At 45.5% G+C, this 22,450-nt stretch overlaps 1 protein-coding gene across 1 annotated transcript in view; it reads left to right on the top strand.

The window, feature by feature from the left end:
- The window catches only part of LOC147702488 (maestro heat-like repeat-containing protein family member 1), a 53,768-nt gene extending 32,054 nt beyond the window's left edge, over nt 1-21,714 (top strand). The window contains exons 5-7 of the mRNA XM_086929418.1: nt 1,831-1,950; nt 2,978-3,076; nt 21,640-21,714. Coding sequence (XP_086785544.1) covers nt 1,831-1,950; nt 2,978-3,076; nt 21,640-21,714 — 294 coding nt within the window. The remainder of the gene's footprint in view (nt 1-1,830; nt 1,951-2,977; nt 3,077-21,639) is intronic.
- Nucleotides 21,715-22,450: the final 736 nt, after the last annotated feature.

The following is a 22,450-nucleotide window of genomic DNA, read 5'->3' as shown; positions in this document are numbered from 1 at the left end:
TTGGATCCCCTTGATTTGCTGTTTCTTTACTTTGACTATCATTGTTCTTTCCACAGTTAGCAGCTGAGTGACACACTCTGCGTTTTACCTATGGGGCACTGATCCAAAGGGTAAGACCCTTCACTCACTCCCGAGGACAAATTGTGATACACTGTGTAACATCAACACAGATTGGTTTTATGTTGTCTGTTACACGTATGCCTGTTCTGTTATAGTGCATGTAATAGTGTGTTTTTCACTTCATTCACATTGTGGCAAATGATCAGCCATAACAATAGCATGCACGTACAGTGTGCTGGAAAAGCGATCCTGGAGACACATTGGCCCATACATGCAAAACATTTATTTACTGTGTGTTTTCTTCATTTTCTCATTTATTTTATAAGTTGGACGATCAATTTAAAACTTTCTGAACAAGGTATTTTTAGGCAAATACATATACTTTATATCACATCTTAGATGTGGGGTATGGTTAGCTCTCATTTTTTAGGTCCTGAATAAGTGCTACAGATACTATTTGGGCCATCAGGCAAGAATCACGTTAACCTGACTACATTCATAGATTTAGGCTACTTGAATACATCATGTCCCTGTAGTCGACCTTACCAAATTATGGGGCATATTATCAAGGGGGTTTATCTTTAGAAGCCAAGAAAGCGGAGATAAAATTATCTCCCTATTACCTAGCTGCCGCTAACACCAGTTAGCGACAGCTAGTAGGAGATAGCGACCATCTTGGGCCCCACTTTGCATGTCAGTGATATTTATCACTAATGAGATGCAAAGTGGGCGTGCCAAGATGTTAGAGACTGAAAACAGTCGCTAACATCGCTATCTCCTATTACCAACTTTTGGAGATATTTGCGCTAAGCGGGAATATCTCCAAAAGCTAACACCTGCCCTGAGCAGTTCTTAGCCATGTTATCCAATGGGAGGTGGATAACATGGCTAAGAGCATTAGCTCGCTAATGCATGAATATCGCTGACTTTTCAGCGATATTCATGCTTTGCAGCGATTTTTACCGCATTTGCGTTAAACCTTGGTAATACCAAGGTTTATTTGCGGTAAAAATCACCGCAGCGCTGCGGTAAATTTTTGTCTCTAACCAAGCAATAGCGATAATTATCGCTATTGCTTGGTAATATGCCCCTATGTTTTTTTAATCCTGCCAAGGAAACCATCAGTTTAAAGTCCAGTTTAAAGTCCAGTTGAATACCTCGTAGACAGTTTTAGTCTCTCTTCATTTCACTATACACATTCACTCCAACTCACACATTCAAAACGCCCTCACACTGGCACTTTCATCAGATGTCAAAAATAAAAAATTATCCGCTAAAGCGACCCTTCGTGGGGCCCATGGGGCATTGCAGTGCCAGCCCTATGAGGAACACCCCTGATAATGAGACATTACATGCTCATGGATTTGTGAAGGCACCAAGATAAAATCCTTAGGATTCCCCCTTCTTTGTCCGCCTTTCTTTCTTCTTTGCTTTCTGAAAGGAACAGCACCTCCACTGTTTATTGCATTAGCACTTTCGGAGCCTAGGTACTGGACCTTCATTGGCTCCCATTACCCCTCACTTCCTTGTTTTGAGTCATATTCAGGGCCATATACAAATCTGTACAATTCCCAGAAAATATGACTATACTATACATAACATAACAAACATTTCAATCAACTCATTAAGTGCTATTTGAAAGTGGGAGACAAAGATGTGTGTAGAGTGAATCAAAGATTAATACTTCAATATAAGAAAGACTTTCATAGAGTGGGCAGGAGATGCTGTTTTTTCTTAACTCAGACTGTCTTCAATTCACTCCCATATTAGGGTTTTATTTTCCAGTGCCTAGGTGAGTGCCTGGCAAGCTGTGATGATAGTGCACTGATCGTACCCTTCCTTCGAAGCATGTTCGAATCTACTAGGTTCATTGCTACACCTCACCATGCAGTAAGTATCAAGTGCATTTCTTACAATTATCATAGATCTATTTCCCTGGGGTATTTCACCCTGTAAGACCAGAACAAAAAACAAGTTGAGACGGTAGTCATATGGGGCTGTGGGGCATCAGGATGTACATTGTCCAGGTTTGTAACTTCATTAATAGAGCTTGATGGTAAATTATTGATGACAGGTGAAATATTCCTCACTCAGTACTTCCTCTCACCCAAAAGTGTGATTTTGTACTCCATGCATAGGTACATTATATTAGAGTGAAAATCATCTACAGAGTAGATGAGGCCTAAGTTAGCAGAAACTAAATGTAGAGCTCTTTTTTCAGGTGACTAATAATGCATTACATCAGGGATAGTTAGGATCCTCTTTAGGTGATCTCTCTTGATAGAAGCTAGTGTTTGAAAAAGATAAATCAAATTTAATCAATGTAGCAGATAAAGCGGTGAAAGACAAAACTATGTGAAGGCTTTGAAATGACTCTCTCAGATAGGCCTTCAAAATAGACAACAGAGCTGTCTGTTTCTACTTGTTGTTAGAGGTGGGATGTTTCAAGGAATGAAGGACAGGACAGAATCTGGTGTAATCCCTGCACAGTAGACATGAGGAAGAAAGGATAAGCACCCCTTCTAAACAAATCGCACTCCTTTGTTGCAAAGAACGCTTGTGTATTGAACTGTCCTTGCAGTTCCTTTATGTGACACACCAGAGAGAACAAAGTGACAGAAAACAAATAGTGACTGAACTCTCATCTTATTGTCCAAAGATGCTTTTTCAGTAGCATGGTAAAGGCCCTCCAGCATAGCTGTATAAGGGTATCCTTAAATCATGCTTTCTGGCCACTGAATATATGTGCTTTACTAGTTGACAATCTTTCACCAATACCAGCTGTAAACACTGAATGTGAAATCAAGAACTATCTTTATCCTTTCTTTCTAATATGAAATCTCTTGTACTAAATGTCTGTGTTTGGTTAATGTCTATTGTCTCCCTGAGGCTGTGAGTTGTCTTTCACTATTTGCAGGGCATAGTAATTGGTTTCCAAACATGTGCCAAGGTTCATCCTTTCGCATGCCGGCAGGTACTTGAAGCGTACAAGCGTTGTCTTTCTGCTATGGAGCTGGTAAGAACCATGCATCTCTTTCTGTCTCATATTTCAAACTCTCCTCAGCAGCAGTGGTTCACATTTATTAAATGTATTTTACAATTAGATAAAAGTTTACGAGAAAGAAAAGCTAAAATATGTCTAAAGACGTAGGAAGTCTACAATTCCAAAAACAGAAATGTATCAATAAATGACCAGTGCAGCCTCCATGCCTCATGTGTATATAACATTTGTTGAAGAAATGTAGAAATTAGTTTAGAAAATGTATTTTGAAGGGGCTTATGATACCAAATGCAACAATCTCTTAAATTTACCATAAAAACAAGTAATTCAACCTTTACTTTCTCCTTTGATTTACTCATGACTTCAGAAGTAATAGACTGAAAGGCCACCCTCCAAGACAACTTACATTTAGGAATGTGGGTGTTTAATACAAGACCGGGTCTAAGACCAGGCCCTGGACTCAAGGGGAGAGCGGTACTCGAGATCAAACAACAGGCCTGGGTAAAGGCTGGGCTCTGCATCTACAGAATACAGTTACATTGAGGAAAGGGACGCAGCTGAGTCCATATTCTATATCACACAGCTTACTGTGTTCTAAACTACTTCTGAAATGGTGACTGGCCCGGGCCAGGAGGCAACTGGCACCAGCACTGGTGTGTTGTGTTACTGGGCTACCTCTCCTGTCTTTCAGCAAGGTGGATGGGCCTCCATGAGGCTAATGTGAACAACCCACCCTGACACATAGGTACGGCAGTTTTATTGCATTTGAGGGACAGGGAACCACAAATATCCCCTATGCCTAGGACAAGGCCAGGGAGGCTCATTGTATTTAGGGGCTGGGTGACACTGAGGCCAGGGTAGATTTAGGCAATACTCACTGGATCATTAGTTTTGCAGGGCATTTTCTTCGTGGCCTTCCAGCCGCCTTTGAGGTTGGGGAAGATGTGTGTGTGTGTGTGGGTGGGTGGGTGTGCCGTAATAAGAGTTAGGGTAAGGGTAATGGTACACATTAAAGTTAGGTGTAGAGTTAAGGTAAGCATAAAGGATAGAGATTGACTTCAGGTTGCGTATATTGTGCCAGTTATGGAACAGTTCTTGTTTAATGTTAGTCTTAGGGATAACTTTATGGCTAGAGATGAAGTATGGGCATGATACAGGGTTAGGGTACAGAATATTGTTAAGCATACTTTGCTGGAATGAACAAGGTACAGGTCTATGAAAAGTGGTGGGTATATTTTCGTCCTAGTGCTAGAGGGTTTGGGTTTCGGTTATAGTACATAACAGTAATGGGCAAGTGATAGTGATAGCCTTATGGTTAGGCATAGGATTTTGGATTTGTGTACCTTACAACAAGAATAAAATCCTATAAAATCATTTCCAGATACTTATACAGCATTAACATTTGAAATATTAGTTTCTCACTTTTCTTTTTGAATTTATTTCCTCAATATTTCACTTCTACATTTTAACCTAAATACCACTGGCAGGGGGCAAGTGTCTTTTGAGCAGACAGGTGCATGAGGTAGTGCTGCCCAAAAGTTCTTTGACTCCATAATTCAACTTTGAATGAATAATTTATGATGCCTGCGCCACCCCAATTGTCTAGCACAGAAACAGAATGATGTTTAAACTTTATCATAACCAACAGCCATTACACATCCCTCACTTATTTCATAGTACATTGCGTACCAGGGCAAGTGAAAGCTGCACTCCAATAAATGTGCCAATAGCTATGACAAAACATTTGTTTGTTAAAGGCATGAAACCCATGAGCTGCACCCCTTAAATGAAATAAAAACAAGTTGCATACATTTATAAATGTTATTAAGTGTGATGGATCGATATCTGAAATTTAGGTTTTAGTTTGAAGTTTAACAGTGCCCAGAAGCTGCATGAAGTCGTCACTAGATGGATGAAATTACTTTTTCCGACAGTTGAAAGATTCGCTTTCTGGCAAATCTCTTAACTTACAAAAGTGGTTACTTCTTAGGTCTTTGCTCTAACCATGACTGCTAGATCTACTACATGGGCTTCAGCCTGCCCATAGGCTTCCCCAGCTGCCCCAATTGTCACTCTTCAATTTTTAAACTCCATTTGTTTGTGGCATGAATACATCATGCCTCTTCCTGAATTGAACCCCCCCACCCCCATGAAAGCACCAGCCAATTATTTATGTGTTTACACAGCGGCCATTTTAGGTACTCATTTCGGGACTACTTTTTTCATTGGTTAGAACTACTGTACATGGTGGTTACAGGCGCACTCTCTTGTTGATATTGGAATTGCTTATTTTTTTATTATCTTGTGCTTTTATCTCAACACATTATTGGCTCAGGTTTGTTTTCCGTTTGTGGTGTTTCCGTTGTTCAGCAGGTGCCCCTTTATGGCCGCTGTAGGAGAGTAGGGTCTGCAATCCTATGATCACCCCAGATTTTTGCTTTTTGCTTCACTGGTTTACGACTTCTCTGGCTGTGGGCCTGCTAATCAGACCCACAGCCTTGCTGTTCTCTCACTAAATTGACACGTGTACCTTAGGTGCATTTACCAATTGGTACTGGGCCACCTTATCAGACCCTGTAACTCAGGGCATAGATGTACCCAGGGCCTACCAGGGGCTGCAGCATGTATTATGCCACCCCTGGCTGTCCATCTAAATCTGACACAACTGGCTGCACGACAGCTGGGGCAAGGTGGTGTAATCACCCTTTGCTTTAGATATAGTATACCTATATCTAACCCTAAAATGGACACACAGATCCCTATCAGTCACTCCTATGGCAGGCCTTGACAATCCTGAAGGCAGAGTGCTTGGAATCGTGTGAGATGGTGCTCTGGCATGAGCTGAGCCTGTTTGCAGCTTGCGGAACCAAGTCCTAATAGCTGTTCCATGATAACGCGTACCATATACTCTTAAGTGCATTATAATCCTCGCGGTTATATGCTAACTCTGGTATCGCTTTATCAAAACATGTTGAGTAAGGTGTCATACGAATTGGAATACTAACCCCTCGCCAATTCTGGCGACGGGGTTAGCATTCCACCCTTCTAGAGGGACACGACATGTATGTAACTGTGAACCCCGGTTAAAGTTAACTCAAGCCTCAGCATCACAAAATGGATGCTGCCACCACAGACACAAGTCTGACCCCCTGCAGCTGGGAGTCCTTCCAGCGAGGGGAGCTTGGACAAAGGGTTTCCTGTCAGGGGCGGTGCTAGCACCATCCCAGACAGGGTTTTGTGTATCCTGGGTAGGCAGGGCTTTAGAGGAAGGTGACTGCAAGTGGCTCACTATGCAACTGCCGGCTAGAACCAGTTCCAGGGGCACACCAGCCCCTGAGCTGGGGAAAGTCCGGCATGGGAGAGGGGAGTAACCACCCCCCTTCCTGGTGCCACCCATGGGCAGGACCTAGTCGCGTGCCAGCCCCTTTTTCTAGTATCAAGATAGGAGCGGGCCCCCTTCCAAATTAGATCATCTTTGAATCCTGAAACTACTTTCTACGAAAGGAAATCTCGACTTCTTCTCAAGATTTCTCCCTTGTGACTAAGGAGTAGTCACCCTGCACCCGCAGGCACCATCCAAGAACACTGCGGTTTGCTGCACGTCCTTCCTCCGGAATCCGACTGACCAGCACGACGAGACCCGGCTTCCCTGGCACCTCTGACCTCTACCCACATCGTCAGCTCAGCTGAGATCCGTGGGTGTGACGAGACCTCGAGGGACCGGCCATCTTCAAGACTGCACGACTCTTGCCCAGCACGACCGCCGAGGGATCCTCGAGTGAGTGCTTTGGGGTCCGAGAAGCCCCAACCCTGAGCAGCTCCAGCACCGAAGTTCAGCCCTCCAGCATCCACCAGACCTGCGTGGGGCCCTTCTGCTTTTTGCTGCTCACCGCGTTGTCTGGCTACTAGCCCGCTGGCTTGTGGCCTTCCCGACGATGAACGACGACATCAACACTGCTGGTCTGGTTGCTCCAGACTGGCCCTCGCTCCCCTCCAAAAGAGGAGCACCCCGGACCCTCCTGGTCCACTCCAGACGCCATTTTGAGTCCACCGCGTGGGCTTGCATTTGCCAAGACTTGTTGCCCCAATCCTGGGTCCAGCGACGTCGACAGCAGATACCATCGTGGGACAGCTCGCACCTCCATCCTGGTCGCCGACAACGCCTCCTGGTCCGTGAGACTGCAGAGCCCAGCGTCGCCCACTCACCTGGTCGAGGTGACTCCATCCGGTGCCATCCTGGTGCCCATCTAATCACTGGCTAGTGATTCAGAACTTGGTCCCCTCTGCTTACAGGTGTCTTCCATCTCCGATCCAGGCTTGGATCCATCCGAATCTCTTCACTGGTCGCCTGCCAGCAACTTCTTCTTTCAGGCTCCATAGACTGCAACGAGGATTCCCGACGTCTTTCCAGACCTATGCTGCCGCAGCCCCTGGGCTAGGTAACTTCGGCACTTCGGTGCCCCAGCATAGCCTCACTATCCAAGGGTCCAGATCCTTTTTCGTTTCAGCTCTACCTAGTCGGATTCGTCCGATATCACTAACTTTGTAATTTCTAGCATCCAGAGACTTTGTCCCGCATCCCGCGTGAGAGTGCACACTCTGCACCCGAGTCCCCTAGGCCTCCTGCTAGTAATCGGAAGGTTCAGTAGTCCAGTCCTAGCGATTCCAAACCCTATGAGATTAGTACTTACCTGCTAGTAATTTCGCATTCCACTTTTAGAGTATATGGTTTTTCGTGCCCCTCGGGCATTTGTGTAAATTGTGCAACTTAAAGTATTTTCGTAAGAGTTGTGTTGTGTGCTTAGTACCCTGTCCTCATAAAGAGTACAGGGCTGTTGTGATCTAAATAAATACACTGTTTATTTTCATAACACTTGTGTGGTGTCCTTTCACTTGGTGTTCAAGGGGTATATGTGATGGTATAACAGCTGGCTTAACACGCCCTCTAGAGTTTAGCCCGAAGACTGCTCGTATCCATGCTACTAGGATAGTTGGTCTATAAGGTTGACTTACAATCAATCATCAATAAGGGTTGTTTGGACTGATACAAAGTGCTCACTAGAATAGTGAACATTATATATCAGGCCAACTTCTCACAGCCGCTACTTCATTGATCTAAGGGGTTTCGCAAAGACATTGAAATTTCAACAGCACAATGCCTGTCGTATAAAAAGCTGTTTTTCTGTAGTGAGAGCATAATCCTGACAGTGCCCCATGCTGCATTGGCTAAAAAACCGCTATTAAGTTGTGAAAATCAAATAGGAGCGCTCAGTCAGAACACATTGGAAGCAAGCCTACATATAGGACCGGGAGTAAGATCATAGATGGGACCAAGCAAGCTGTGGAAACTTGGGGTAAACATTGCAGAGGGCTGCAGTCTTCTCTGCAGGTTTTGTCCTGTCGTATAAAAAGCTGTTTTTCTGTAGTGAGAGCATAATTCTGACAGTGCCCCATGCTGCATTGGCTAAAACAGTGCTATTAAGTTGTAAAAATCAAATAGGAGCGCTCAGTCAGAACACATTGGAAGCAAGCCTACATATAGGACCGGCAGTAAGGTCATAGATGGGACCAAGCAAGATGTGGAAACTTGGGGTAAACATTGCAGAGGGCTGCAGTCTTCTCTGCAGGTTTCGTCCTCACCCAGCAGAAACATTCAGTTTACTTGTATACTTTCTTTCTGCTCTCCTCCTTCTGACTCTGCACACATGTTCATGTTTACCAGCCCGAATACCGTAATAATAATAATTAATGTGCTCATTTATAGCTCATGTAACTGCATTTTTGTAGTTTCATAGTCGTTCCGCACGTCTTGAAGATACTGTTTTTAACAACCCAGGCACAAAGAAATATCACATAGGCCGAGGGCTTTAAGTGGGCTGGGACTTGCTGGTGCACCAGCAGTTCTAAAAAGCAAGCGCTGGGATGGGTCCTTATTGGGCTCTCCATTTTTGCCCGCACCCTTCAGGCAGAAACCTCAGTTTTGTCTGATTCCTGTTTTTTCTAGAATGTCTGCTCTAATACCGCTGGTTAAGGGAAATAATGTTCCTTGCTACAAGGGAACCATGGGTCTTTTTCCATTGCACCATACTCTGCAGAACAGCAATATAATTCAGAGTACATTATTACAGTGTTCACTACAAATGACATTAACTGTCATTGTCCTCTACCAGGGAAGGTTTCTGCCCTTCATGTGCTTGTATACTTTTGCAATTAAGGCAACAAGGATGCTTACATGCTGTTGTTGCACAAAAGGATATATGGCTAGCCAGGGCACACCAAGGTCACGTTATGCTTTTTTCTATCTTTTTTTCCGGCAGTTTATATAGTGTAATCTTGGCCCTAGGGCACTAAAGGGCTTTAGAAATAAACCATACATTTTTACATGACAACTGGTCTGCAGGAAGAAATGCTTTGAGTGTGTAATCAAGGTATTGAAGCATATATTTTGTTAAACGCCAAGGTTTTTAAAAAACAAGTTGTGCAGGAAAAAAAGTTTTGAGAGAAAGGCTAGGGCTTTACTTGGATATCCTGCTTTAAACTCAGGAAAAACAGAAGATGGCCTATTTAAACTAACCTTTGCAAATCCTCCCTTTGATAACCAGCTCCAATTAAGAAAGAAAAGACTTAAAAGGAAACAAATTATTTGAAAAGGGTATGGACATGTTCACCCTCAGATATAGCCAATGGAAATACACACCATTTATAAAGCTGACAACCTGGGCTTGTTGTATATGCCATGTAACTTGCTGTATCATATATCTGGGTGCAATGACAGAAGCTCCAAAATACTAGTGGGGAGACACGCTATACAGAGGCACATATTTTTAGCTTACATGTTTTAAGCCACATCCGTAATCTTCTTGCCACGCCCCTTTGAGGGACCCGCCAGTTTTTTCATACCACTTGAAGCCCTGCACATGCCTTTCGTCGTAGGCCAGGGTTTATTTCCTGAAGCATGCTACAAACAGTAACTTGCTACATTTAATTTTATTTATTTCTGAGCGGGATGAGCTGCCAACTGTGGTAGACTTTTATGTTTATGGTAATTCAGCATTAGTCGTATCATGTTGGTAATTTGTATAACATGTCCTGGCAGACGGGGCTGCCGCAAATTGCTGGGGTCTCTGTTTCAATTCTTTTGAGGCTAGTCTTGTTCATTATACTATGATTCTAACTTGTGTGGCCTTGCAACCCCTCACACTGCAGTGGAATTGAAAGTTCAAGCATTTAGTTGTCCCTTGCCACTGCCCACCTGGGCTCTGCAGGTATGGCCTTTCACTGCACAGTGTGGCCCGCACTGAAGTGGCCTCCCACTCCGTGCACTGCCTGGTCAATAAAACATGAACATTGCCTATTTTTCTCAGAAAGAAAATGTAAGTCAAACGGTTGGTATGTGTATGGAGATGAGTGGCAAACTGTAAGGTACTACATAATAAACCTTTTGGTAACTGTCAAAGTCATTTTAGACTCATCATCTTATCCGATGAAACCTGTTACATATGTTTCTTTTATTATATTGATTATACCGTAATTGCATGTACATGTGATTTGTCTAGGATTACATCCGTGGGCATTCTCCCAAGGGAAGGATGGCATATTGCACATTTATTGACACACATATTTTCTGCATCTACAAATCTGTCAACTGCCCCCACACCGTGGCCAAAACACACACAGCCATTTTTTTTGTCGGGCATACTGCTGCCACCAATTCATAAACTACAATGTCAGCTTGGTCATTTAATCTTGCTCTCTGTCTCACTCTGAGAACACGGAGGAGAGCACATATGCGTTTGTACAGGCAAAGCATTGCAGCGCTATTCGGTATTTCTCTGATGGTAAACTACTCAGCTGGATAAAGTCATGTTTTTTAGGTCTCAGCTCTAGACGGAGCATATGCGCTGTCTCAAACCGAGACATGCTGCATATACTGGATGGGCTTTAGCCTGCCCATGGGCTTCCCATGGGCTTCCCATTTGCTGCCACAATCATCACTCTTCAGTTCTATCCACATATACCAGAGCACAACATGCCACATATTTCCTCTACACAGCTTCACACCATGCTATGCAATTCCACAACAAACAATTCCAAACTAACACATCTCTCCCTTGCACTATCATTAGCCCTGTCATCACTTCCCTAAACACCCACTGCCTCTCTCATCTCTCCCTCAGACTCCCAGTACCCGCTCTCATCTTACAATACTGCTGATCTCTCTCATCCCCCTCACGCTCCCTGTCTTCTCTCTATACTGCCTGCTCACACTTGCTATATTTCTGTACCTCCTCACGCTCTGCACTGGTCCACCTCTCGCCTCCCCCCTATTATTTGTGCCCCTTCCACTTGTACTTCTATCTCTCTCTCTCTCTCTCTCTTTCTCCTCTCTCGCTCTCTCATGCACTCTTCTCCCCTCTCTCATACGGTTCACTTGAGTTCTCAAGCACAGTTTCCTTACCATGCCTTTTCACAATTTTCTGTCCCTCAAACCCACACTCTCTTCTTATTCTTTACGTGTTTTACTTTTCTGCATACATATGTGCTCCCTCTTTATGCATATATGGCCTGCTCTCCCCTTCTTTCTCACATACTCTTTCTGCTCCGCTATCTCAAATTTCTGTCCCTCAAACCCACACATTGTCATTGACAATGTCATTTCCAACGTCTATAGCTCTAACCCTTGCAAATTCGAGACCTATTGGAAAATCATGCAAACTGATATACGTGAAGGTCTCTGCTCATTGGCTGGGGGTATGACAATGGTGATTAAGATGATCAGTGGCAAACAAAGCAAGACAATGAAAGGCTCAGATTAGATGAATAGTTTAGAGAAATGCAAGAGCATCAAAAAAGGGGGAATAAAGGTGTCTACTTCAACGAATAGTTGTTGAACCAGAAATATGTAACACGATTCTCTTAGAATATGTCAGTCACAACAGCAGTCCCAGCTCTTGTATGCATAGATATTTCTATAATCTGAAATTCTGAAATATTGGAGTGTTGATGGATGGGCAAGACCATCAAATAATGAACTCCATTTGGGCAGGGCAGTGGAAGCATGTACTCCACTGACCTGGCAGCCATACAGCTCGCCATATTGAGGGATTTCTGCAAGCCTGAAAATCCCATGTTAGTTTGTAGGACTTCAGTCAATAATATTAAAAGTTGTATTCATGGCAGCTGTCCCTCCCCATCCTCTATAGCCTATCAGGGGTTTAAAATATTCTGTGAAAGTATTTAACCTGGTCTAATCTAAGGTAAGGCAATATTACCCATTTTCGGGGTGCCATTGTTTGCCTCAATCCATCGTTGTCCAAGGGCTGCAGGTCTGACTCCCATCTTTCCTGCAATTTGTTTAGCAGGTCTGGGACATTTAGCACCAGAATTCTGTATAAGCAAGATCTGCCTTTCCTACCAATATCTACCATCATGAGTCAGATATCAAATTTACCATGACAAAAAGTCGATCAGTATTGACATTTCTTGACGTGGAAGTATTTGAAGAGAATCAGAAACTAACTACAACACTACATCGGAAATCCATTGACAGAAATACCATCTTAAACTATCGGAGCTAACTAACCATCCCAAAAATCTGAAAAACAATTTACCATACGGACAGCTACTAAAAATAAGGCGCAATTGTGCGCGCAAAGAAGATTTTATGGTTAATGCATCCATCTTTAACGACCAATTAAGAGATCGAGGTTATCCCCAACAATTGTTGAAACACACTGTCAAAAGAGCTTGGTATACACCACGAGACACCCTGTTAATCAAAAGAGTGAAACCTCCTATGGAGAAACTGGTGTGTGTATGCACGTTTGGTCCACATACCAATAAATACAAGAAGATCATCCTATCAAATTGGCAACTTTTAACCGGATTGGACCTCCAGGTGGAAAAACCTCTATTTGCCATGCGTAAAAATAAAAACATTGGGCAAAAAATAATCAGAGCCGACTTGGGACGAACACCAACGCCAGTCAGTGATCTGCGCACGCAGTGGAAGTTACCCCCGTTCAAGGTCACAGAAAATGTAGGAACTGCTCCGTCTGCGGTACGACAATTGAGGGCCATGAGTTTATACATGACGGCATTAAATGGACACACAAGGAGTTCACTAACTGTAAAACTAGGAATACCATTTATGCCAGTGGTTCCCAAAGTGTGCGCCGCGGCGCCCTGGTGCGCCGTGATGAGAAGCCAGGGGCGCCGCGCCGCCGTGCAGGATGTGGGTCGTGGAACCTGCAGACACAAATCCTCCCCCTCCTTTGTGCTGCCAGGTCAATTGATCCGAGCCCTCACCCTCTGCATCTGAATGGCTCCATTAAGGGCTGCGCTCACCAGCCCCAGCGCCTTACTTGCTCCTGCTGCCCCAGTGACGAGATGCTCATTACATTGTCTGTGCAGATAAGGCCGGCCAGGGCGGGGCTCTGTGATTACAGCTAATGGGCCATCACTCCCCAGTCAAGGGCGCCTCTTTAATCGGACCCCCAGGGAGGCTGGGCCAGATAGAAACAACTCTGGCCTCAGAGAAGAGTAGAGTTAAACGAGGCACACCTCAGAAGTGCACGCAAGAGAGGTTTGTGCTGTGTGTCTGCTGTGAGACAGGGAGGCTTGTTTGTTGCGCACATGCTGTATGGTTTTCGAGAAGAAAAGCTTGCAATGTCTATCTAATTTCTATCTGTCTTTAGGAGAGGATAGCTTGCACTACTGCTGTTCTATTGTACCTTTTCTGTGGGGAAGGTTCATGCCTAAGCTTGTTGCCCAATCTGTACCTTTTATGTGAGGGCAAGACACTTTCACTGTTGATGCTGCCGTTTTATCTATTCCGTGAGGAAGAGGAGCTTGCACAGTAGCTCCTGGTGTTGTAGCTGTTCTCTGTGTGTGCGAGAAACCCTCCTGCTACTGACCACTGTCCTTTACCTATTCCTTATTTTAGGGAAGCATATACTGCTTCCCCGCATGCTGTGCCTGTGTTGTACATTAGAAAGATGTGGTATACATCTTTTCACTATACAAAGGCCAAACAAGCGGTATTGTCGGTGCTTGGTTGAATGCATGATGTCAATGAGAGAGTGAATCATCACAAAATGTAATTAGAGCCTAATTTTCGTTTTGCTCTTAACCAAGCACAGTTTTGAAGTGGCCCAATAGTTGTGTGACATTTTATTATCTGCCATGTGCCTCTAAGTCATGTGTGATATCTTCAGCCAATTCTGGCTTTGTAGCCAATATCATTTTGCAAATTGGGATGTATGAACCGATAATGTGTGTCAATGCTGAAACGTAAAAAAAATATACTCCACGATTGCATGCCTTTGTGAGGTAAGGGGGTGGAAACAGATCGGAGGCGTGTTCACAACTAGTGGAGTTATGTGGATCAAAGCCCAACCGTCAGTGTATACTTTTATGTTTTCAAAAACTCTGCCCTCCAAAGGAATTGGCAAAAAGAATAAATGTGATAGTATATCTGTTGTGTTTTATTGAATTGGTAACAACAGATTTAAAATAGGTTACCAGGTTAAGGTCCCTGCTGCAATATGATGGGCATTCTCCAAGATGGTTTTGGCTTCTTAAAAGGTAATGCTAGTGATTTTGAGAGCTTTGGGGACCCCGATCTGTTCTAAAATCGCACACAAATGTTTCCACATTAGCATTGCTAATTAAGGGCGCGTTAGCTGGGAGGAAGGTACCCTTGGGAATTGCCAACTTGTCATTTTGCTGTGCCCGCAGCAGTCTTTGAGAGGATGCGGCAGTAGGTGATGGAGGGGCTTAGACTTTGCGAGTTTGTTTCATGTGCAGTGTGATCACTGCTGGCTTGGGAGAGCTGCCTCGCCTCAATCACGTTGGGCTCCAGCTGCAGATCTGAAAGCAGCGTCTCGACTTGCCCAGTGCATGCAGCTCGAGTACACCCAAGAGCATGAATGTTGTATTTGGCATGCCCAAGAAAAATGGTGGGGAGCCACGGCCAACTGCCAATTAGGTCAAGGGAGCCACGGGTTGAAAAAGTTTGGGAACCACTGATTTATGTGATCAAATGCCCATGTTCTCAAATATACACTGACAAAACGACCCAACAGGTGAACCAGCGAATCATACAACATAGATCGCGCATCAAAAATCAAGTTCTGACCGCCCCAATGGTGCAACATTTTGTTGACCAACAACTTTCAGAAAGAGACTTTCAATGGACTGTACTATCCGGTATTAAATTGCCCCCACGCGGAGGCAATTTAGAAAATATGCTGGCTAAAAAAGAAGCGTATCCAATTCTAAAGTTCCATTGTACAACAAGAGGATTGAATGAGCTAAGCGAGTTGAACCAAGCACAAACTTGAACATTGGAACCACAAATCCCAGAACCAAAGGGACAAGGAACACGATGATGACACGCATAAAGGCAGAGACAACACAAGCATTGAGTGATACACGTTTGGTGAGAGAAGACTGAATCTATGCTAGAAGAACACAGCTGCAAAGTAAGTGAAACCCGCCGCAAACACCGTTAGGAAATGTGAAGTAGACGGGCGGTAAAACTGCCATACAGAACAAAAATGTCACAGTGGTTCAAGTACTCTATCGCGACATCGTGCAATGTAATAACATAATGGGCTGCAGCAGATAGATTAATAAGGACGATGAAAGCGCACATTTAAACAAATAGCTTTCCATTTACACTGCGTTTTTTTGTTTTTTTTTACGTTTCCTCTGTTTGGTTGTGACAGAAAATGATGCTGCCTTTCATACAAGTAAGAGAAATGCCGTGGAAAGCTCGTCCTAAGACACAAACAGTAAGCAACTTCGTTCTGTATAAACAATGGCAATTTAATTGTTTGCAGGGTGAATTCAAAATGTCCTAAGTTGACCGTGTCTGGAAGTACGAACACAAGTGGGGAGTCATCGAAATAGATGTACGAAAACTCCAGTAAGTGCTTCCAACTCTAAGTCATAAAAAACAACAATAGTAGTTAAGATTGTCCCATAACGTCAGACTCAAACTTATATATAAAATCATTTAAACTTTAAAAGAACCTCATCAAAAGCTATAAGGTACTCTTGGTATGTACTTAGTGGGTTGGTTTATTTAAAAGTTTGATAAGGAGAGGCAAAGAAGGGCGCTACTCATTATATATTATTTTGTTTGTTACCAGGATTACACCATGGTCTAAAGCCCTGATGATAATCCCCCCATGCAGAAGGGGATTGGAAACGCGTCGGCACGTCTTTAATCGTCTGCGAGGGACCAACATTAAATGGGACTCTAGTGAGGGTGTCATAATTGAAACATACCCAGAGAGCGAACTTTTATAAAAAAATAATTTTCCCCGCAGCCTGCCTGTCATAGAGCCACATAGAATTTGAATTTTGGCAGGCAATTGTTGAAATGTTGTACTGGTATAATTAATTGATGCAAATACAACAGTGTTTTGTCTGTGTTTTTGATTATAATATGTTTTTGTAAAATGTTTTTCATACAATTTTGATTCGCACAACATACTGAATAAAATGTGTATTTCTCCTATGCATCAAGAGTAATGAACAGTTGTTTGAAATGAAGTTGAATCAATACAAATATGAAAGGAAAGTACAATGAATTTTTGCGTTGTATTTCGAATCTGCAGTATTAATTAGCAGTACTGAAATTGGCAGCAGCAAGTTAAGTCATTTTTTCTTTCATTTCCTGGGTTTTGGGAGATTGTTACTTTATATATTGGTAACGCTTGTTTGTGGGTGAATTTAGTTTTATATTTCAGATTCCCTATAATCGCGGGACGCTGAGAGCATGCCTAACGCGATTTGCTGCCCATTTCGAGTGCGGTGTGGTCCTCCCGCCGCCAGGGTGCGATATTTCCTCTCACTGGTAGTGTGACTTTGAAAACGCGAAATTTAGCATTTTTTGAGCCAGCACTGCTATCTTGAGGTTGCCTGTCCACTGCCACCCGTTTTACGCCCTTGGGGGGGTCTGTATGCAACATATTTCTTACCTGTACGCCCTATGGGGTCTGTAGAGTACTTCGTCCAGAGCACCCTGTAGGCTCGCAATTTGGCACCGTGTGTGTGGTGCGCAGGGACTCTGTTCGGGTGGTTTTTGCCCTGGAATAGGAAGGGCTGGTGTGTCCCTGGGGCTCTGCCCGGTCATTGTGTTCCTCTGGCCACCCACATTCACCTGGGCTCCCTCCCAGCTCCACAATCTGTGTCTCGTGAGAGGCATTTATAAGGACCCCTTGTGCTACTGCACATAGGCTGCCTGGCGCTTCTCTATCCTGCGGAGCCTACAGTAACTCAGCATGAAGGGAGAGCAGGATCATTATCAGGAGGAGGATCCACTGGGTTACCTCCCCTGGGATGATAGTTTTTACCAGGCGGTGGATGATTCTGTTTACAGAGCCGTGGACCAAGCCATGTGGCCCATTGAACAGCGTTTATCGGCCAAGAAGGAGGAGGCCTACGCAAAACTAGAGGCCCTCATTCCATCTACACCAGCACCCCCTCTCCCCGGTCCCTACTCCCTCCCCTTCCAAAAAGCCTTGTGTGGACGGGGTTGATGAGGCAGCCTTTGCGGGTTTGTAGGGCGCTTTTACGCCTATGCCGCCTGCTCAGCCTGACCCACCTGTCCCTGCAGAGGGGCCCTGCCAACTCCCAGACCTAGACACCATCGATGATCGAGACTCCCCAGATACAGATGAGGAAGCATGCTCGTCTAGGTCCTGGGCCCTGGTCCTCGAACCTTCGGGTCCTTCAGGTATGCTGGATCCTGATGATATTGTTCACCCGAGGTCCTCAGATTGGGCTCTAGGGGATAAGGTGGCTCAATATGTGGCGGCGCATCTTCGTAAACCCATTGATAAAAATGCCTGCAGTCGCCTTCGAGCGGAGTGCCCCCGCCCTACTCTGGAGGGGAGGTCGCCCTCACGCCTGAGATAGACCATAAAATGGTGACATTCCTGCCAAAAAACTTGATAGGGACCTGAAGAAGGGCATAGACCGCTCCTGGCCAGGATAAGCTACTCGACGCAGTAGGGCCAGTCACGAAAATTTTGGACATGGCCAAGGTGTCGGGGGAAGTGATATACCTGGAGATTATGTCTAATTGGACACAGCCCGCCATAGTCTTCATTGGAAATGCGAACTGCGTACTTTCCACGGAGAGGAGGAGGTCGTTCCTGATCAAGGTGGACCTTAACCTGGGGGACCTCGCCTCGACCAAGGCTGGGGGGGGGTGGCCCAAGGGGGGTTGTTTGGCAATCCCTTCGTCAAGGAACTGGGGAAGTTTGTGGTGGCTTTCACCTCCCTTGACAGGGCGCAGGCCAACATCAGAAAGGTGTTCACCCCTCGGGTTTTCGACAGGGCCTCTCGTTCGGTCGATTCAACAGATCTAAGAGGGGGCGAGGTTCCGGCCGTGGCCAAGTCCAGGACAATGCCCAGTTTAATAACTTCTACCCTACATGAGCCCAGAAGTTCCATGGCTGAGGCCACCAAGGAGGATAGCAACACTGTGCTAGGAGAGATGAGTGTGCTGCCTTCGGCGAGCTTGCAGGTGGGGGGGCGCTAGGCGCAGTTCTTTCCGGCTTGGGTTTCCCTCACCAGCGATGCGTGGGTGCTGCAGATGGTCCAGGGCTTCCAGCTGGAGTTCCTTGGTCGTCCTCGTCAGCTTCATGGTCCCCTTCCTATTTCCTTTTTGCAGCGCGACAGGATTTGGTGCGCGAAGAGGTGCCCACCCTCCTCCATAAAGGGGAGGTTTGTTATTCGGTAGAGCATTCCGGAGGTTTTGTCAGCAATCTGTTCTTGGTCGTCAAGGTCGACGGTGGCAGGCGCCCAGTTATCAACTTGAAAGAGTTCAACGAGTGGCTGGTGTACCGCCACTTCAAGATGGATGGCATCCACCTCCTTCGAGACGTTCTGTGACTGAACGATTGGATGCTCAGGCTGGACCTGAAGGACGCATACCTGACGTTGCCCATATTTCCCCTTCATTGTTGGCTTTTGCAATTAAGGTGGGAAGGTCAGGTTTACGAATTCACCACACTCCATTTCGGTCTATCCTCCGCACCGTGGTGCTTCATGAAGGTCCTGCGGCCGGTTGTGGAGTTCCTCAGGGCAAGGGGAGTTCAGATGATCGTCTACTTGGATGACATGTTGTTTTTGGACCAATGTCCTCAGAGGTTGTCATCCCAGTTGCAGACCGCAGTCGACCTCCTTCAGGGTCTGGGTTTCATTATCAACAAGTCCCTGCTAGTCTCTGTTCAGTGCGCTACGTTTTCGGGGTTCAACATTGATTCGGTCGCGTCTGCCAGGAAGATGGCAAAGATCAGACACGAGTTGCGTCAGACTTTGGTGAAGAGTCAGATCTCTTTGCGCCAACTGGCACGCCTAGTGGGGTTGCTCGCTTCTTCCATTCAGGCGATTTTTAAAGGGCCATGCAGCACCTGAAGGCTTACCATCTCCGTCAGGGACTGTCGTATTCTCAACTGATTCCCCTATCAGACGAAGTTTGGGATGAAATGAGGTGGTGGCTTACACACATGGAGGACTGGAGCGGCCGTAAGATTTTCGGGTCCGCCCCAGATATTGTTATTGAGTCCAACGCCTGTCGCGTGGGATGGGGTGCCCGCTGCGGGGAGTTTTCCACCGGTGGTGCCTGGTCTACTCAAGAGCAGTTGTTACACATCAACTGCTTAGAGTTGCTGGCGGGCTCCTTCGTGGTTCCGTGCTGTACAAAGTACAGGGTGCAGTCATGTGTTCTTCCCAGGATGGACAACGTTTCAGCAGTCTGTTACATCAATCACCTTGGTGGGACCAGGTCCAGGATGTTGGCAAACCTAGCTAGGGATTTCAGTTTTTTTTTGCCTCGACAACCAGATTTCGGTTACTGCAGAGTACTTACAGGGACGGGAGAACGAGGTGGTTGATTGGCAATCCCTCCATCTTTTGAATTCCAGCGTGTGGAAGCTGGACCCTCAGGTCTTTGCCTGCCTGTCGGAGTTGTGGGGTACGTTTTCAGTGGATCTGTTTGCCTCAAGGCTAGATCACCAGCTTCCGAGATTTTTTCAGTTGGCGGCCAGATCCTCTAGCGGAGGCGACAGATGCGGTCCTCGAGTACTGGCAGGGGGAGTAGGGCTATGCCTTATCCCCATTCTCGATGATCATGAGGTTGTTGGCGCTCCTGTGTTGCCAGCAAGCGGAGGTGGTGCTGGTCACCCCGCAGTGGGTGTCTCAAGTGTGGTTTTCGGTTCTACTGGAACTTTCCTGGGATTTTCCAATCTCACTCCTCCACTCTCCTCACATCCTTCTCAGTCCGGATCTCGTTCCTCATTGCCTAGTCCAAGACGGGACGCTAAAGCTAATGGCCTGGAGGATCACCGGCGTCGTTGGACACTCCCAGGTCTTTCGGGAAAGGCTGAGGACTTGCTCTCCAAAGCATGGTCGGATAGCACGACAAAGAGATACCGATCAGCCTGGCACCGATGGCGTCGTTGGTGTCTGCGACGGGGTGTCGATTCTGTGGGGGCAGATGTAGTCCATGTCCTGAATTTCTTGGCGAGTTTGGCGGAGGACGACTTGGCCTATCGGTCGATTAATATCTTCTGATCCGCAATCTCGGCAGGACATGGGATGGTACAGGGTTCACCTATTGGTGAACATCCCTTGGTGTGCCGGCTCCTTAGGGGAATACGCCTGTCGCTTCCCCCGGAGCCACGATATTCTGTCCTGTGGAACGTGAATGGGGTTTTGAACCTGTTTCTCTCTTGGCAACAAACTAGGTTCCTCTCCCGTAAGGAGTTAACAGCCAAATGACGATGTTGTTGTGTCTAGTGTCATGCAGACGGGTCTTGGACGCAAGAGCCTTGGATGTTTCTGCCAGAGTTTTTTCCCTGGAAGGGGTATCCTTCACAGTGAGCAGAAGAACGTAGTCGAACATAAGGGGGATTTCTTACCCAGCTTTTCCTGACTCCCCAAAGCTGTGTGTGGTTCAGTGCCTCCATTCTTACGAAGAAATGACTGATGAGTTTCGCCCTCCAGGTGAAAGGCAACTGCTCATTGCGCTACGAAATCCTTACAAAGCGGTTTCTTCCCCGACCATCGCCAGATGGGTGCTTTGGGTGATGCAGGAGGCTGGTTAGACACAAAGCAGTTTGGTGCTCATTCAGCAAGGGGTGTGATGGCTTCTAAAGCTTTTGCCCTAGGGGCATGGTTGGAAGATCTGATGCGTGCGGTCCATTGGTCCTCGGATTCTACTTTTAAGAGGTTCTATTTTAAGCCAGTGGTTGAGGTGGCAAGGATAGTGGTCGACAAGCTTTGAACGGGCATAATCCGAAGCCTCCGGTCCTGCCATAGAATGGGAATTTGCCTAGCTAGGTGCCGGTAAGTTCTGATTCTAATAAGGACTTGGAGGTGAGGATTATCCCTCCCAATGATTTCAGTGAAGTGAACCCTCCCCGTATTGATGTAAGTCAGATATTCATGGGGATCATTTGTTCTGATGACTTTTTGGCTCTGGCTTTCAGCTGTTGTGCCTAGTGTTGTGATACCTTTTTGGCCAAGCTCATCCTTTGACACTGCCTCTCTTGCAGGAAATGATGGTTCCAAGCAAGATGCGTGAAACTCCACCACAAGTGCATCGCACGAAGAAAGAGGATGAGGAATAACAGAAGAAGTACTATCAGGGCTGGCTGGGATGCTGTCACTGAGGAAGGACTACTGTTGTTGGACTTTGTTTTCCTTTCCCAAGTGTTTATGGGAAATGTAGTTTGTTGATGTTTTTATCGCTGCTGTGAAAATAAAGGCGGAGAAAGAAGGCATAATCCTCACCTCCGAGTCCTTAATAAAATTGGAACTTACCGGCACCTAGGCTAGGCAAATTCCCATTATGTCCAATACTCAATATGGTTTTAGGAGAGGGCGGGGTACAACTGAACAATGTCTCAATTTATCTCTAATCCTTAATAAGCACAGAAGGTCCTTGAAGATTTCTATCCTTCTGGCCTTCATGGACCTATCTAGTGCTTTTGACACTGTCAACGGAGATAAATTATGGGCTATGTTGATAGGTATGGGTGTGGAAAAAAGCATGGGTAACCCTACTCCGCAGGCGCCACTCCAGCACCACAGTCATAGTAAGATATGGCAGTAAAGGGGAAAAAACACACCCAATTATTTCTACGGAGGGAGTCAGGCAAGGATGCATCCTATCCCCCTTCCTGTTTTTCATTTATACAAATGGTTTGGAGGCTTAAGCAAGGAACTTGATTTTCCCAAAATTGGCAATAAATCTGACTTGCTTTTATCTTATGCAGATGGCATGGTTTCATGAGCAAGGACAGCAAGGAGTTTGCAGAAATCTCTTGCTGCTTTTACCGATTTTATGACCTCGTTTGATTTAAA

This window comes from Lissotriton vulgaris, chromosome 7 (assembly GCF_964263255.1).
Source record: "Lissotriton vulgaris chromosome 7, aLisVul1.2, whole genome shotgun sequence".
Classification (NCBI taxonomy): domain Eukaryota; kingdom Metazoa; phylum Chordata; class Amphibia; order Caudata; family Salamandridae; genus Lissotriton; species Lissotriton vulgaris.
The sequence above is the reverse complement of the archived record's forward strand: the minus strand, read 5'-3'. Positions and strand labels throughout refer to the sequence as shown.